At 37.8% G+C, this 19167-nt stretch overlaps 1 protein-coding gene across 1 annotated transcript in view; it reads right to left on the minus strand.

The window, feature by feature from the left end:
- Positions 1–424: 424 nt before the first annotated feature.
- The window catches only part of LOC121856410 (collagen alpha-1(IV) chain-like), a 33364-nt gene continuing 14621 nt past the window's right edge, over positions 425–19167 (minus strand). Inside the window, exons 14-26 of the mRNA XM_042351991.1 lie at positions 18192–18427; positions 16722–16884; positions 15906–16028; positions 15355–15507; positions 13130–13255; positions 12549–12772; positions 10420–10686; positions 9148–9289; positions 6231–7225; positions 5311–5512; positions 4999–5170; positions 3447–3561; positions 425–1890 (exon numbers count right to left, since the gene is read on the minus strand). Coding sequence (XP_042207925.1) covers positions 1636–1890; positions 3447–3561; positions 4999–5170; positions 5311–5512; positions 6231–7225; positions 9148–9289; positions 10420–10686; positions 12549–12772; positions 13130–13255; positions 15355–15507; positions 15906–16028; positions 16722–16884; positions 18192–18427 — 3173 coding nt within the window. The 3' untranslated portion in view covers positions 425–1635. The remainder of the gene's footprint in view (positions 1891–3446; positions 3562–4998; positions 5171–5310; positions 5513–6230; positions 7226–9147; positions 9290–10419; positions 10687–12548; positions 12773–13129; positions 13256–15354; positions 15508–15905; positions 16029–16721; positions 16885–18191; positions 18428–19167) is intronic.

Genomic DNA, 19167 nt, shown 5'->3' on the forward strand with positions numbered 1-19167 from the left:
TCAATGGATGAACTGCTGCTTTTTCCATCACCACCACCACCACCACCACCATTTTACAGCCCTTTTCCATACTATTGTGAGTTAGATGCGACTACCCAGTTCCCACCAGACAAATTTGAAGCAAGTACTACGGCTGTATGGCCTTCGTATCACCAACCCACTTTTACAGTGAGAACTGTGCATTATAAAATGGAAGTACTCTCTTAGTTGGTAAAGAAGGGTTGCTACACCCCGAGGTAATCAAAGATCACCCATCTATCTGATTATAGGATGATCCCAGGACTGTGTGACCAACATCACCAACCCTCCAGCAGTGTAGAAATGGGCATCACTTCATACCTTTATTCTTGATGATGTCTTTCTTAATGTTCTTAATTTATCAGTGCAGAGAGAGCAAGTCCATGGAGGAACAAGAAAACAAAAATCAACTTCAAAAATATTGGTTGAAATCTCTATACAAAAGCAGGGAGGCTAAGGAGTTGAACCAGTGATGATAACAGATACACTAACTCAACCAACTAAATCACTCAAGAGTTAGTTCAACTCTAAGAAAGCTACAACCACACAATTTCTGAACCAGATTAGAATTCCAAAAAATGTGCCAGTGTTAAAGTGCTAAGGAGCCAAAGGGTGCATAAAAATACCAAAGTTGAAGCAGAAGTCGAAGTAAAATTTTATTTAAAAAGTGTATAAGAAATGGCAGTGACGTAGAGGTTTAGAAATAACAAAAACATATCTTTACATAATTCTTTTCCTCTTAATACTAAGTATTTTTCTGGTATAATTATGAAATTTGAAAAAAATCCCATACTTATAACAGAAAAAAGAAAAAATGTTGCTTATCAAAGCAAGAATTGGAATACGACCTAAACTTAAAGCAAAAACCTCTAATGAGGTTTTTGATATGGCAGTGTCAACCTGATAAATGCTAAATTAGAAATAAGAATTAACATTTAGGATATGCCTATACTATAGCTATGAACATGTAGCACCACACAAAATTTATAACAAAGTAAAATATTAATTTTGTTTTTAAGAGTAGTGTACAGTCTACATACATGAAATTACCAAATGTCTTGGAGTTCTGCAAAATGCACATAATATTCAATATATCAAATAATCATTATTTACTATAGAGAACAATGAGCTCTTGCAAAATCTCAAGAATAAAACAATCTTACACTCAGAGTAGAAGCACCTTGTGGACATATGGAACACACTACGAAACACCATCATTTGAGCAGAAACAATGTGATCTGAGATTCTGAACTTTAATCAGTATCAACATGACTTAATAAAACTAAATAAAGGTTGATCTATAGGTAGTCATTTTTTTTTCCATTTCAAATAGGGTTTTTTATATATGGCATGTTGGTGATTACATGGTAACGATGAGCTCCTTTATATGCGAATGGAAGAAGCCATATAGACTAGACATTGACATAAAATCTAATTACACTGGCATTATGATATAAAATTAAATCAATAAGCAGAAGAAGCTTATTAAAATATAGGCATCTGTTTTAAACCTTTTACGAAGCAGTCTTTGTCACTTCTAATTTACGAGTTTCTTGTTTCAGCTGTAATAAAACTAACAATATGAAAAGGCTTAGAATATTTTTCCATTCCCCCAAATTAGTCCTTAACGCAAACTTGGCATCTGGAGACTCTCGTGAGTAAACTGCCGGCTTTAAGAGTTTGTGACACTGGTCGTGAAAACTGGTCTCTCTCTTCAATTGTGGCAAGCCAGAAACTAAATTTGTTAGCAAAGTAATGACACGTTCCTCTTGCCCCATTACACTCAATGAATGGTGTAGCTCTGAAGTCCTCCAGACATGACCCTGGGCTGCTGAGGGACTGACCACCACCCTCTGCACCTGCTGCTGTGTGCTGTGGACAAAAATTACAGATAACTTTAAGTTTATTTATTTAAGAAATTATTAATACAGTATTTTAAGCTTGAATTTGTTTGGTATACATGGAATATTTGAATTTCTAAGGAATCTATGAATTTTTCAATACTGTATTGATACTTTTCTCAAATACTTACTAACAAATACAATATTATCTACCTACAATGTTACCATCTTTCACACCACTTCAAATGACTAAATATTTCCTCACATCCATTCTTTTTGTGATAATTTTAAATTTTCATTCCTTGCTCTTTCACCCAAGGCACTTAAGTCAAATCTTCCATCATTTTACTACTTACACTAATTCTACTGACCAGTAACTATATGGGTACCAAGAGCCCAGCTTTGAAGATGACTGATAGGGCCAACACAACTCTGTAACTCTTTGCTCTTCCTCTTCAAGGGTGGCTTAGCCAAAGGAGTCTCCACATTATATCTCAATGTTTCTCCTTTGCCCTACTACAAATAATATAAGTTATAATATGTCTCACACTTTTACTCAAATATAGGGGGAATTTCATAAAACAGATCCTTGATATAAAGGACTTCCATCTCTATATAGTATGTTAGATGGAGGTTTCACATATAACGGGCCCTTGATATAATAGATTTCCCTCCCATATAGTCCCTTAAATATACAGTATGTTTCACTGTAATGTTAACTTTTGTGTGGAGAACAATCAAGGGAACAGCAACCCTTAGGGACCTAATAGGAATGAAAGTGTTCAAGAAGTGAGGCAAGAAAAGCACCTTTACATAATTGTTCATATCATCAACATAGGCTGCTGTGTCAAGGAGAATTATAGCTGTAACTGATGATGAGTGTGCAGTGATGATGACACTATGATGATTGTGCAATGATGATGACACTATGATGATTGTGCAATGATGATGACACTGATAATGAATGTGCAATTATGATTATTGTGCAATGACACTCTGATGATGATTGTACAATGATGATGACACTGATGATGATTGTGTAATGATGATGACACTCGGATGATGATTGTGCAATGATGATGGCAAAATAATGATAAATATTGACAATAATAACTCAATTTATAAAGGTTGATAATCATGATGATAATTAATGGTACGGTAAGTAAGATTATGAAGGTCTGGTAAAATTAATGATGGTGATTATTATTCTGAAAATGGTTTAATTTGAGACTTATAACTGTTGAATGAAAAGGTCATATATGTAAGTATAAAGCAAGTTAGCCAGAGCCGTGTTGTAACCCTGCCTGGTCAAGTGCCATTCTGAATCAATAGTAACCATGGCCAACTTGCACAAGTAGTAGTAACCATGGTCACCCTGCACCAGTAGTAGTAACCATGGTCACCCTGCACCAGTAGTAGTAACCATGGCCACCCTGCACCAGTAGTAACCATGGTCACCCTGCACCAGTACTAACCATGGCCTTCAAGTTACTACACAACCTACACTGTGAAGGAATTTGAGGAGATTTACTCATAGTCTGGAAGCTACAAAAACAATATAAGTAAAAGAGAAAATAATGACTTTACCATAACAAAGGAATAACCAATCCACATGCCAGACCATCCATTAGGACACTCTGGGATATTGAGTGACTGACTGTGGACAGCAATTACGTTGGCTGGAGATTCACACACCACACATCTGTTGAAGGTTTGCAACATGAGTAAATTTTGTTGATCAGGCATGTAAGGCTGTCAGATCCATTATCTTTCCATTACATACAGTACTGCAGAAACTTAAGTAATACAGTACATTTATCATATGTCAATACAAAATATCCTTGTGAAGTATTAAATGACGAGGAGAATGTAATAAAAAGCACCAATACCCCCTACACCCCAACCAATTTAAACTCGGCATGTATACTGAACAAGATCATACACCAATTTATCCCACAAGAAACCGTTTTTGGCACTAACTTTGGTATTGTTTTGTTCTACATAAGAATAACAAAATAAATAAGACAAGAATAAGACTACAATACTGTATATTTTTTCACTCCGAATAAAGAAAATTATCTTTTGGTTTTCCCTGCATCATATCTTGGATATTTTCTCACAAACCTACCAAAGATTACATAGTTATAGAAGTAGAATTTTATGAACTTTCCAATGTTGGCTTAGGAATTTGATAAGACTAAACATGGGGAGGGTGGGAGACTGGGAGAGGAAGAGACAAAAGTGACCTACCAGTACAGCTGATGGGAGGAAACTGATGGATAGCAGAACCTCACCAGAGTTTTCAAACTTACTGGAAGCTTCACTCACTAGATAATGCATTTATCTATGATACACAAAATTTTGATCCAATTATCTTGAAAACTTTTGGGGGAGTGAATTTTTCAATTTTAATGATGCGATTCACATCACCGATGCAAATAGTGCTACCCAATGATTTGACGTAATTCACATCATGATGCACAAGAGGGTTGAGCTAGAAGAAGTACAGTCGTTTCAGTTTAGAGTATATACAATTACAGGGTATGCCACTATTTCAAGGGTTCTTTTGCATTCTAACTCTATTGATTTATAAATGGTATAAGTATTAACTAAACTTTACTATCATAAATACTTAAGGAAACTTCACAATATCTCATATCTTGATTCCCACTTCTCAAAACACCACCATCTTACTTCAGTTACTCTTTTATCTTGTTCCTCTTGCACAGATGATACAGTAACACCATTACTTCTAACTTTCTGCTTATCCAGTTTTATTCCTCTATCTTCAATAACTAAATTTATCTCTAACTAGTGAATATATTACACAGTAACCCTCCACATCCATGACATTCCCACTTCAACTCTACACACTGGCTCAGCCCTCTCCTCACCATAACACAAGCAGCGATCTCTCACTACTACTTCCTACAGCCTTGCCCACTCTCTACACTTACATGTATTTCCATCCATTTAATTATACTTTTCTCTAGATTCTTAAGCAGTGCATTCATATTCTTTATAGCTTAGTTAATATATGTAGTGGTAGACACTGTATGACTTTATAAACTACTGTAGACATATGATAGGCCAATACCCCTTTTAAAATACCAAACTATGGTAGGCGTGAGAGACAAACCTTGAAATATATGGTCGAATGGCAGTGTCAGCAACAGGCATCATGGGAATAGGATCATTTGTAGAAAGCCAATATGACTTGTCATTTCTAGAAGCATAGTTGCATACGTTGTTGAAGTCGCAGAACATAAACGGCATCGTGCTGAATCTTCGTACACAAGAACCAGCTAAACCTGTAAGAAAATATAATTTAAATTTTTAGTGTACACCCATGAAGCAACAGAAACAGGCTGGCATGTTGTTATTAGGAATGGTTTGTTTTAATATTCAATAAAAAACAAATTTGCATTAAGTGAAATACACATTTACTTGCCTAAATCTTGATGATGTGCTTTTTCATTGCCTTCAACATATAGTAAGGAGTAGCCCTCCCATAGACGGTTATGGCCTTGTTCACAGCGGGGAGCAATAGTAGTCTGGGAATGTCTTACTACCAGTGTGCCTGAATAATACTGTTGCTGAGCCTCACAGCTCCTTCCTGCATTTCCCTTGGATCCAGGGAAACCTGGCTGTCCCTTTGTAGAAAAGCAAAAAGAAAATAGAGTTAGGGTAAAAAAAAAAAAGGTTTACATTCATTCATAATATCAATACTGTAACTAAATGTTATATTAAAAGCTCTGAGAGGATAATGAATACGAGCTAAGCTGGGCTGCTGACTCACAGACTACAATGATTAATATTGTCATTAACAAGTTGGTGAGAAGTGTTGTTCTGACAACTTAAGTAATGCAGCATGATACTGTACCACACTTTATTTCTTAATACAAATAAGTTTTGCTAAGGGTGTGTGTGTATCATTGTGTCATAGCTGGATGATCATCATACTCGATTCCGAGTGACGGCAAAGTATTAATAGAATAGAGTGTGTGCGTGTGTGTGTATTCAATAGTGTATGGGTGTCAGTGGGTGGGTTCATGTGTCTGGATATGTAACTGCAGGTTTACACATTTGTCTGTGTGTACAGCTGCATACAAAAAAAGGGGTGAAATATCATTTCTGTGTGTGTGTGTGTGTGTCTGCAAACATGCATGTACATATGTACATGAATTAGTACTGTAATTTCATGCTTGTGTACCTCTATGTATACGTTCAACTTTCCTTATCATGACATGAACAACAATGTAAAACTTAATATTGAATTTCCCTGAATTTGGTTAATAATATGAAAACTGACACATATCCAACACACTAAATGTGAGAAACAAGGTCTTAATATATAAAAGTAATACTCACAACAAGACCTGGTGCTCCAACAAAACCACGATCTCCCTTCATTCCTGGTGGTCCACCTTGACCTGGTAATCCATCAAAACCACGATCACCCTTAACTCCAGACATACCAGGCATACCTGGGCTACCTTCAGGTCCTTCTGGTCCTCTTGGGCCCTGTGGTCCAGGCAAGCCACGCTCTCCCTTGGTGCCCGGAATACCAGGACGACCATTACCTCCAGGGAAACCTCTTTCACCCTTTAGACCCGGGAGCCCCGGCCTACCTGCTACACCCGGGAGCCCATCAAAGCCTTTAGGACCTTGATTGCCCTTCTCTCCAGGGAGACCGACTAAACCATTATTGCCTCTTTCACCTTTGGCTCCTGAGCTACCAGGTAAGCCTTGAAGACCTTCAGGTCCAATATTACCTTTTGGGCCAATAAGTCCTCTGAGCCCTGGCTGACCTGGGAAACCCCTGTCTCCTGATGGACCTTCCACACCTTTCTGACCAGGGAACCCATTTCTGCCATCTTGACCAGGTAATCCAGCAGGTCCCGGTGTTCCTGCATCACCCTTACCACCTTTAGCACCAGGGAGGCCTGAAATTCCAGGAGGGCCATTCTTACCAGGTAGTCCAACATACCCAAGATCGCCCTTTTCTCCTTTTAGTCCATTTATGCCATTACGACCAGGCTTTCCTGGTAAACCAGGCAGACCCTTCTCACCCTTCATAGTCATGCCCACTTCACCTCGAGGACCCTCAGGACCAGGGTTACCCTTATCACCTTTCAGACCATCTATACCTGGTAGTCCAGGTGCACCAGGTAATCCACTGTTACCCCTGTCTCCCTTAGGTCCAGTGAGACCATTGGAACCTGGTCTGCCTTCATTGCCTTTGGGACCAGGCAGGCCTGGCTCTCCCTTGCCTCCCTTCAGACCAGCAACACCTGGTAGACCTGAAGGACCTGTTGTACCCTTGTCACCCTCAATCCCTGGAGCTCCATCCTGGCCAGGTAAACCTACAGAAGACAAGATCAAAATTAATTGATGTTTTATTTGTTGTTTTTAACATAAATATTAATTTGAAAAGCATAAGTTGGAAAGAAAGATGGAAAGAGCTTGTAAAATCCTGTTTCTTGTCTTGTGATAGAGGGATTATTACCAAGGAAATTACACTGACTTAGGTAAAACACATAAGCAATCTACAATACATTAATCTAATTAAATTATTTAATCCTTTGAGTATGAGAGAGATTGAACATCATCCTCATAGGGTAAAAAATTTCATCATCCAGGAGTTAAACCACCATTCTCTGAAAGTTAATCCATCATCTTCAGAGTTAAACCATTGTCTTCTAAAGTCTAAAATATTAGTCTCAAAAGTTTAAACCATTGTCCTTAAAGGGTTAAAAAGAGTTTACAATATTCCCTCACAAAGCTTGGGTGATTATGGGAGAAATGGTGGAACATATAGTGCAGGGTTGGTAAACTCATGATGCCCACAATGGTATATGTACCCACCATGATGCCCACTATACAATGTGTACCCAAGATGCCCACTATAGTATGTATACCCACCATGATGCCCACTATGGTATGTTTACCCACCATGATGCCCACTATGATATGTGTGCCCACCATAGAGGTGAGCATACCTTGGTAATCCTAATGGTGATCACTTTCATGGCAGAGTTTTCTCAGAACACTTTGCAACACTCAAAAGGTATAAAACAATTATTTTTCCTTGCTGTGGGCACACCTGTACATGGTGTCTCGTCAAACTTTATGAAAATCAGTTATAGATAAAGGAGCAATATCTTACCTGTAGAAATGAAAGATTCACACAAACTTATCCATCAGGCCACGAAAAACACTGCTTACTGCTATTCCCCTAATCTGTTCAAGTGATGTTTAATATTGTGTACATGATACTGGTTTTAGGATAATTGCCCCCTAGACCCCATTGTGGGTCGGTGACCTGAGCCCGGGTGGGCTATTCCCCGTAAAAAAAAAAGCTACACGAACATTTTCTTTGAACCATCAGCTATTTTTATAGAAGAGGGGTGTGGCTTGTGAGCCAGGTTAGTGTGGAAATACTATAATGGAAGCCCCTTGAGATCGAGGATGGCCGGCCCAAGGGCCTCCTAGGTGTGAATTTGTTAAGGTGTAGAAGCTGTCGCCAACACAACAACCACACCCCAAGTTAATGAGCTGCATGACCCAGTGACAAGGAATAGTCTGAGAAGACCGGACAGCTCGCCAACTGTACTGGCTAACCATTACCCCGGAACACGATCCGCAAATCGATTAACATCCAGGTTCCCAATTACTGCCGGGTAGACAGATGCAAATGGTGTAAATAAACTTGCTCATAGTTCACCAGGCCCGGGATCGAACTCGGTTCCGCTAGCTTACGAGACGAGGATGCTGACCATTACACCACAGGTCGCCATGGAAATACTATAGGTGGTGTGACACACCTAGCTAGGTTCACACTACTAGGTGGTGTGACGCACCTAGCTAGGTTCACAATACTAAAGTGGTGAGGCCAAACATTATACCACCCGGGCCTTTACTGCATCATCTTTTAATATTTTCTCCATATATTTTCTTCACTTTGCAATGTTCTCCTTTTACTTTCTTATTGGTTACCTAAACTCAAGTAAACTTTGTCTGTCTGAAATGTTTCATTTCTGGTACAGTATTAACAAATTATGAACCAAGTTTTCTGTATACTGTATTAAAATTATCCTGTAGACTTCTCCAATTATTGTGAATAATCTTGTTACTGTATTATTTTGCTACCTGAAACTGGGAGATGTCCGATACATAGTCTTTGGGTACCATAATAATACATTTCAACAAAAACTTGACTTTACTTGAAACTTTAGGAATGCTTGAATTTTCAGTTACCGACACCAAGATAAAAATTAGTACTTACCTGAACGACCCGGTTGTCCCTTTTCACCGTCTCGACCATTTAATCCAAGATCACCTTTGGGGCCAATAGGTCCTGGCAATCCTGGTGGACCGGGAATTGGAATGCATTTATCTCCAGGTGATCCAATAACTCCGCGTAATCCCTGAAAGTAACAAACATCACCGGTCAAGGTCACAACTTCGAAAAATGTACCACTTGAGGCGAGTCGGCACCTCAATTAATGCAGTCTAGTTACTATGATAGATCTGAGATGATTCCCTTCCCTCATTCTTTCTTAGTCAACATATCTCTTGTAGCCTCCAGCTCATCCTTCACCTTCTCCTCGTACTCCCGCTTGATAGTCTTTTAGTCTTTTCTCCCACAGTCCTCCTCCTTTTCTCCCACATAGTCCTTTTTGGTACAGTACACAGGTTTAATCAACCCCAAGATTTAAACAGAACGTCTACACAAAATGAAAGTCCACAATGACACATGAAATTAACATCCACTATTGTCTTCCCAGTGACAAAGAACCTTAACCCTCTCGTGCATCATGAAACAAATTGCATCCAATCATTCGGTAGGACTATTTGCATCGGTGCATTAACTTTAACAAAAAATTACCCAAAAAGGTTTTCAAGATACTGTAATCGTGTCAATCTTTCGTGCATCATAAATTATTGCAAGATCATGCGAGGGAAGCTTTCAGAAGGTATCGAATCCAGCGGGAGGAAGCTGTCCAACAGTTTCCTCCTGTCAGCCGGGCTGGTAGGTCACATTTGCCTCTTTATTTCTTCTCCCACCCTCCCCACAATTAGTTAAATCAAAATCCCAAAGCCACAGTTGGAAAACACATAAAATTCTGGTTCCATTCCAATAACACCTTGGTAGGCTTACAAGAAAATATTCGAGATATGATGCAGGGAAATAAAATTCTTTAATCGGCATAAAAAAATCTTATTCTCATCTTACTTTTTTCTGCCTAGGTTAAAGCCAAAATAATAATGAAGCCAGTAATGCAGAAACTTAGAATATTATTGTGTGCACAAGAGGGTTAATTATACTGTCTTATTGCCAGAAAGTGAGTGATTGATCACGCTAACTTGACTCTCATCAACGATTGTTACTTTTAAGTTAACTTATGAGATTATCTTTAAGCTTCACATATTCTGGCCAGAGGCTAAGACCACAAACTTTTACATGGCAATTTCAAGAAATTATAGAAATCTTGTCATACAGCCTATGTACAGCCAATGACAATACTGCTGCACTGTATAGCAATATGATACTTACCTTTGTTCCCTTTGGGCCAGGGAAGCCAGCAACTCCATCACTGCCAGGAGGACCAGACGGTCCATCACGACCATCCAGACCAGGTGCTCCAGGAACTCCTCGGTCTCCCGCAGGACCTGGCAGACCAAATCCATCACGGCCCTTTGGACCAGGAAGACCCGTGGGTCCACGTGATCCAAGTCTCCCTGGTAACCCAGCATTACCCTTCTGACCTTCATTACCCTTTTCACCTTTAGCGGCTGATACTCCTGGTACTCCCTGGGGGCCCTGTAATGATATATATATGTTAAAAGTTTTGCTTTGTCTGTAAATAAATTACTATATATACAGTACTTGATTTTGTTCCTTTTACCTCTGTAATTTAATCATGTATTCAATCCTTTTTCCAAGCAGAAAATGAGGAACTGATTCTGACATCTGGTCTCATGAACAAGAAGGTGCAAATGGTCTTGTGTATGTTAACCAAATGTGTCCAAGATGTCTGTAATTTTATGTTTGATCACAACAGCTGAGCTACAAAGGCAGTTTTCTTTCGAATATACTGAACAACTGAACTACAGATATTCAGTTCTGAAACACACAGATTTCTGAAGGAGGTGTGTCATCACTGAGGACATAATAATCACCAAATCACAATATTTTCTGCTTCTCCTGGCCATAGAAAATGGGATCAATTATCACTCTCTTACCATTATGTATTCCTCAATCTCACAGCTTTCATTCCCTACCCAGAGAGGAAGCTGGGAGTTAGAACAAACAATCACTCCCAGCCATATACAGTAGCAGTCTTTAATGATCAATCCCTACTCATGATGATGATGATGATGGTAATAATAATATGTACACTGGACCCTGTGTTATGGAATGGATGTGTTCTTGAACAATGATGATTTGACATATTTTCAGTACCAAGACCAGCTTTCTTTAAAAGGTTCACAATAAAGCCTGTTTCTCAGATCACACAAAATCACCTTCTGCAAAGCATTTATTTATGATTCTACAAATAAAGTCTGCAACATGTTCATACATTTTATCGGATTATGACGACAAAAAGTCTTCTTTGAATCCTTGATATAGCACAGAATGTTGTACACCCTGGAAGATAGCAAGAGCTGATTGGAAGGTGATAAAGTGCCTGAAGTAATCCGGAAATATCTAGCACAGCAGCCTGTGACTATTGGCCCCGAAAAAGAAAATCATAAATTAAAACTATGAAATTTAAAATTAAATAAAATAGTATTTTAAAAATCACAAGAGGCTGAGTACTGAAAATAAAAGCTTCTGTCAAAGACTCATGAACTATTTTACAACAAAAATTAAAAGACAGTGTTCTCTAAAAGGCAGATGAAAAAGTGTATCCTCTGAGGTATGGTTGTGTTACTGACATTAGTACTGTAATCATATATGAGATCTATGCTCTATAATATTTAGTTTCTTAGTCTGACTACACATCATATATGAAACAAAGAAAACAGCCTAATTAAGCTGCCTTTATTAATTTAAAATTATGAGAGGTTAACCCCAAGGATATGATACAAGTCTCTACTATGAACTTGAACTACAGAAATTACTTTCTGAATTTAAAGGTAAATAAAAAACATACATTAGTTTCACAGCAGCAAGACAAGACTAGTCCACTGGTTTTGTTTTTGTAGTCAATGACTTTTCCTCCCACACCATAAATTCTCATCACTCTCTGTTAGTGCCTCCCAATTCACTCTTTCATATATCATCTGACTATTTATGAATGGTAAAAAGGCTCTCATATCTTGTTATATATTTCCGGGCGATCTGTTTCTCTGTATATATTTGATCCACATCATATTCCCTACATTCCCCAGACTCTCCTTCTTCCTTATCTATCTAATACCCTACAACTATTTCACCACTTCAATTACCCCCCCTCCCCTTGTTATGTATCTTTCCAAGTACTGTACAGTACAGTGCAGTATGTATATTCATATAATCAGCTAAAGATTCCTCTATACATTTTGCATTTCTCCTTTTCACTTGTATTTTGTTTAACTGGAGTATCATCTAGCATGTAACCTGTGAAAAGTAAGAAAAAGAACAAAACTAAAAAAGTTCAACCATTGTTTACCAATAGAGTATTAAAGCAAGTTACTCACCATAAGTCCACGGTCACCTTTGAAGCCTGGTAGTCCTTCTCGTCCTGGAAGACCCGGCTCACCTGGAGCTCCTGCAATACCTATGTCACCCTTCAACCCAGCGGTTCCACGAAGACCTGGAAGGCCAGGGTTTCCGGGGCTACCCTGAAACCCTTCAATGCCCATAACACCCTTGGGTCCTGGTAAGCCAGGTTTACCATCAAGGCCAGGTTGCCCAAATGCACCTATAGTAGATGGAGAAATAAAAAAAATTCTAAGCTTTCTGACTAAAGGTGATTCCCCTTGTGTTGCTGTTTCCCTGAGTTTAACAGCATAACAAGGCTGACATTGAAAACACCAACATGAAATATCTGTTTTAAAAGACATTCTGTACTGAGCTATTCTAGGTGTTACTTTAATTTTACCTTCTTCAGGAGTTCTACTGTATTGTAATCTCTTCAAAGGACAAATATTTATCATACAGGCTACATGAAATATGATGAAATTAATATTTTGGGCAGGTGAACCCTGAAGGAAAAAATACTGCAGTTCAATGTTATTAAACTAAAAAAAAAAAAAATACCGTCTCTATATACACTTACCTGGTCGACCTGAAGGACCAGTTGCTCCCTTACTTCCTAATTGACCTGGGAAGCCTCGTTCTCCCTTAATTCCCGGGAGGCCAATAACACCAGGTGAGCCTGGGGAACCCGGTATTCCAGCAATACCTGTAAAAATTATAAACATATGTAAGATGTGCAAGAGCTAATAAAAGACTAGAGTAAATCAGTTATCATTATTGTATTGTCAACTAGTCAGCATCTCATATTCCATCACACTCACCCTTTACATGCCCTTCTCTAAAACTCCCTGTTCAAAACATTATGTACGCAAGCCGTGGATATGAACTAACGAGAATATTTCTACTTGATATCTTGGTGTTGACAGTTACCTGGCACTGCTCTTCCCACTTCTATCTTGATACTCTTCTCTTTCAAACAAGCAACACAAAAGTATGAATGGAGTAAAGACAATACAGAGACAAAAAGATAAATTTCTGTGACCTATAGTTTAGTCCTCTACAAAATGGGGATATTGGGAGTGACAGTCCAGTTGATATCATTAACTGGTGTGAAACATGGACTCTTGATGCACAAGGATAGAACAAATTAGAAGTTACATATAAATGATGCACAGCTACAGCTTGCCCCTACAATTTGCGGATAAAAAGAAGGTCATGTATTTCTCCCATACGTACGCCTGGTAACAGTAGTGGGTGAGTGACTGCTAGTTAGTGCGTCATTTGCAGTTGTAACTCTCCTCACTCCGTACCATATTTCACTGGATTTACTGTTATTATTAGTGTTTACTGATAGAATATTGTTTAATAGTGATTAATCATGGCATTGTAGCTAGGTTAGCTCATCATTGTAACCACTAGATTAGTTGGCCAAGCTGTGAGGTGTTATGGTTTTTTCAACTCATATTTTCAGGTAAATATACGTAATTTTCTTCACTTATTTTTATGCACACACCTTCTTAAATACATATTGTGAAAAAAGGTAAAAGAAAAAATTATCCTAAGGGAAAACACTTAACGGGAGGAGAGTGCAGAGTGAAAAGGGTGGGGAGCGTTGCTAGGGAATCGGCGTCCCAGCTGATCTTCGTTACTATGGTGGAACAGATAGTGTATACAAAAGGCGACTGTGTTAAAACTTTCATTTGACTTTCATTTACGGGTTTGGCAATAGTATTTTTTTGTTGTAACTTATTTATTGGTATTATTTTTATTTACTCCTCACATTTCCTGGTACTGTATACAGGTGCTCCTCTACTTACGAACGAGTTACGTTCCTGAGGCTTGTTTGTAAGTCCAACTTTACTCTTGTAGATACCAAACATATTGTAAAAAATGAAAAAATTATGGATATTTAGTACAGCTATACCCTTTAATACAGCCTTAAAACCTGGCTCACTCTCCTCTTAGGTATTGTTTGTTTTATCTGGAATTCTCTTCAAAATAATCCAGTCTCATCCACATTAAACACCTGTTCTGGCAGGTAACCCCCCTCAGTGATGATACTTGTATCTCAGTGATGATGTTTGTATCTCAGAAAGTTTGTAAGTTGAACATTTTTAAGTAGAGGGGGACCTGTACTGTATATTATTTTAAGAAAACTATGGCTGTGAGGTGTTATGGTTGTTTTTCAACTCGCACTTTTGGGTAGATATATTTAACTCTCTTTATTTTTATTCAGTTACATGCACACACCATCCTACATACAAAATGTGAAAAAAGTACAGTATTACACCACAATTACAGACATCCTTCATGTTAGGTTGGCTAGATGGCCATGAAAGAAATTTTGTAAGTTTGATCTACGAATCAACCAGCTGGTACTCTGATGCCATTCGTTCTAGAGACAGTAATTTTTATGAGGAAAAAATTGCCATATGGCAACCCAGCCAACCTAACAAAGCATAGAGTTGACTTGAGGGTAGACTCTCGCTTTTTTTTTAATTTTCAATACATTTTGTTGTCTTGTTTCTGATAATTTGTGAGAGAATTTTCCATTATTATTTATTTGCATGTTTTTGTGTGTGTGTGTGTGTGTGTGTGTGTGTGTGTGTGTGTGTGTGTGTGTGTGTGTGTGTGTGTGTGTGTGTGTGTGTGTGTGTGTGTGTGTGTGTGTGTACACACACACACATTTACAGTAATACTGAGATACCTGTACATGTGAAGAGTCTTGACCTTGTACAGTACTTATATATCTTTCAGAAGTTATTTTTGTTATTTTTAAGTAAAGATTAAAAAAGTCCAACTAACCTTTCGGTCCATCAAGTCCCGGTAGTCCGTGAGGTCCCGCTGGTCCGATGCGTCCAGGAAGGCCTACGTTACCCTTGTCACCCTTCATGCCATTCAGTCCATTGAGACCTGGAGTACCTTTGTTGCCCTTAACACCAGGTGTACCACGAGGACCTTGGGAGAAATAAAAACAATGATCTCTCTACTTCACTATGTACTGAATGTACTTTGATGAATAAGGAGATTACTATTATACATGAAGACACAACGGATAAGCACCTGTCCAGCACTCTGTCTCAGTAAAGGTTTGATGCATTAGGAATAAAAATATATCTCCCCCAAAAAAGTATATAGATATTAAGTTATTCAGTAATGCAACATACACCAACACAGTCATTTTAAAGTTATATTTCACTTATGCCAATGTTCCTCTAACACTCATATACTCTGCACATGTTATCTTTTCAATATATAATGTTTGTACTTTTCTCATGATCTTCATTTATCCATCAAAGAATCGTTTTCATGCACTACGTACGACCATTAGATCTAACATAAAGGCACATCCTTACCTTGAGGACCAGGTAATCCTGATTTTCCAGGCAGTCCGGACAAACCTCTTTCGCCCTTTGAACCGGGATTTCCTGGTGTCCCTGGCCTCCCGACACCTGGCCGACCGTCCATTCCTTTATTACCTGCAAAAAAAGAAAGTCTTTAGTTTGCATATTTGTTCATGGTGACTTTCTTATCAACATGATTATGAAACATACCATTTACATCTAAATGGATAATGTTTGCTGGATCAGGTCCATCATGTAGTTTGTCTTGTTTGCTTCATCGTACAGTATGTATGTTACTCCGTTATCATCATCTCTGTCCAGATTCTCTTTCTTTTCTAACCTCTTTAAACCAATCTGCTTATAGTATTTTCATTCTTTATATTTTGCAGTACAAGATTTCTTTCTACTGTCCTGGCAATATCATCACTTAGCACTTTCAGGGTCAGGATTGGAGAGGCCTGGGTGTGACTGCCCCCTCTCTCTCACTGGGTGGCTATTGCTCAAAGGTGTTTAATGATAAAATACAAGCTAAATGAGTTAAAAACACCAGTTTTACCAATTTAAAAGAAATTTATTCATCTAGGATGTATAATTGCCCGCAGGTACTACGGTGGAAAAATGCTGCTACATACTAATATTATTTTTCCTTAAACAGGAACAATTTACAAAACTTTTATAATTACTGAAACAAAAACTAAATTTTTCAACAAGAAAATTTGCAACTACAAATTTCAAAACTATTCTTATTATATTCACTTGGCAAATATAACAGGTTGTACAGTACAGTATATTCATTTAGAGATCCAATTTTGAATTAAATCCACATACCTTTGAGTCCAAATCGACCAGGGATACCTGGCTGCCCTGGAACTCCATCATCACCAGTGAGGCCAGCTGGACCCCTGTCTCCCTTGTCACCTCTTGGGCCTGAAAGACCTCGAGGTCCATGTGGGCCTGTGTTACCAGGAGGACCATCTCGACCATTTAGACCCTGGAACAATAAATCATTTGTCAAGGTTTCACAAACAAATTGAAAAAATAAAAAATAAATAAATAAATAAAATAAGCTTGAACTAAAGTTACAGAGCTTGACTTGTGAGGTACAGTACAGTACAATGATATTTTCTTCGTATTTTCCTTGTCCTCGCTTGACTTGTTCACAGTACAATATCCTGTATTCAACACCCCCATGTAACCCATTACAATGTTACTGCTATGTGTATGATACCTGATGTCATACTGAATGTTCATGGTGTTCCATTTAGTTCATGTTCATTTCTTTATTCATTTCTGACCCATGAAGATTTGAGTGTATGGGGACCGACATGTCTCTATTTATAACTACACTTTAAATTAATAGGACAAATACACCACCTATGGAATGAGACAAAATTTGTATATGTTTAGAGACTATGTACACTTGTTAAACATTTCCCTATTTTATTGTACATTAAGATTCTATTCCATGAAAGATGGAACTGACCAGCCATCAGATGAAACACTTAATTTGGCCAGCAGTTACAGTAGTTCAACATGATACTGTACTCATTTACTCTAATGAATATTTCAGTGTACAGAGTAAGTTATTATTTTGATAGTGTTATTAATCCAAGTTTTCTGCATCATATGTTCCATTTCCTTCCAGTTCTCTGTTTATAACAATAAATATAAGCTTTTTTTTGCAATACATGTGTATGACTTATGTACAAAGCACTCAAATACTGTACTGCACTTTGAACATCTAACTTATAGAGATGTACCAATTTACATGACTTATGATGGATGTATGAAAGTACTGTACTATATCCAGTTCTATATACACAGAGTAGGCATAAAAAAGAAAATACATTCAGTGTTGAAACATGTCTGACATACAGTACAGTATTACCAGGGAAGGACATGAATTTACTTACACTGAAAAAGATTCTTACCATACCATACACTATTTAAAAATGAAAGATGGAATATAAATAGATGATGACTTCAGAATTAATCAAATAATGAGCAAAGTATTTACAGTGTTAGTGAATCATTCAAGTACTGTAAAATGAAATTGTTCAGTTCACTCTGTCTTACTCAACATGAGTGCAGTATACTGCAGTGTGACTTCAGTTTACTCTTTACTCATATAATTGTGGATACAAAGCCACTGGGATACAAAATTTGGGATATACAATATACACACAAGGCACTTACTTAGAAGAGGTTGTGAGTCTACAACTACTGAAAACTTGGGAACCAAACTGAGATGACACAGTCAAGTCATTCACAAGGTAGTAAACATTGAGGTCTTCTCACCGTATGACCTTGATCTCCTTTGTCGCCTGGCTCTCCTCTTGGTCCAGGGGTACCTTGTAGACCTTGAGGACCTTCTGTATATTTACAGATTGACTCCGCTTCTACATCTTGACCTGGTAAACCAGTCTTTCCCTTCTCACCTTTATCGCCTGGCCGACCAAATACACCAATGTCACCCTTTTCACAAAATCCGGGTTGACCATTTTGGCCATCAATGCCATTACGTCCATTTTGACCTAAGAAATCAGAATTTCTGCATTAAACAAAGGAATTTTAATCTATTCACGTAAATAATATCAACTTTTGCCATCTTAAAATATAGTCAGTGATGAAATAATTTAAATATCCAAGTTAGACAACAATCTTGAAGGTTTAGTCATACAAGCACTACTCTCCCACACTTATACCTCATCCTCCCTACATTTAATTATTTATAATCAAGTGTATCTCTTCCTTTCACATAAATTATTTCAACCACCAATCTTTCAGTAACTTGCATAAAACCGAGCTTCATTTTCTCATTTCATACAGCTCTAATAGAATAATAATAATACAAAATAAATAAAAATTAAATTGTCATATATTTCTATATTCCTCCCATTCTCACTATGACTTACATTTCCACTTTTACCTAACCTGACCTAACCACCGAGTCCTAATGATACCCTGCTCACACTTCCACTAACACCATTACCTTTATCCTAATGTGTCTACTTGAGTCCTCCCTACCCCCATTTTAAATATTTCTTTTTTTTTTAGCTGCCTTCAAATGATTAAACCTAATCTATGCTATTTACTACCATCAACTCTTTATAGAATGATTTGTTTTTAACTCCAAAAATGAAGTATTGTATCAGTATTATGTTTCTTTGGTTAGTTATATGATCCCTAAACAACCATCATTGTATTCCTGGCTACTGTTATCCAGCCAAGGTCACAAGATATTCTACTTCAGTTTCAACATTAAGCCCTACGT

This window comes from Homarus americanus, unplaced genomic scaffold (genome assembly GCF_018991925.1).
Source record: "Homarus americanus isolate GMGI-L3 unplaced genomic scaffold, GMGI_Hamer_2.0 scaffold48220, whole genome shotgun sequence".
Lineage (NCBI taxonomy): Eukaryota > Metazoa > Arthropoda > Malacostraca > Decapoda > Nephropidae > Homarus > Homarus americanus.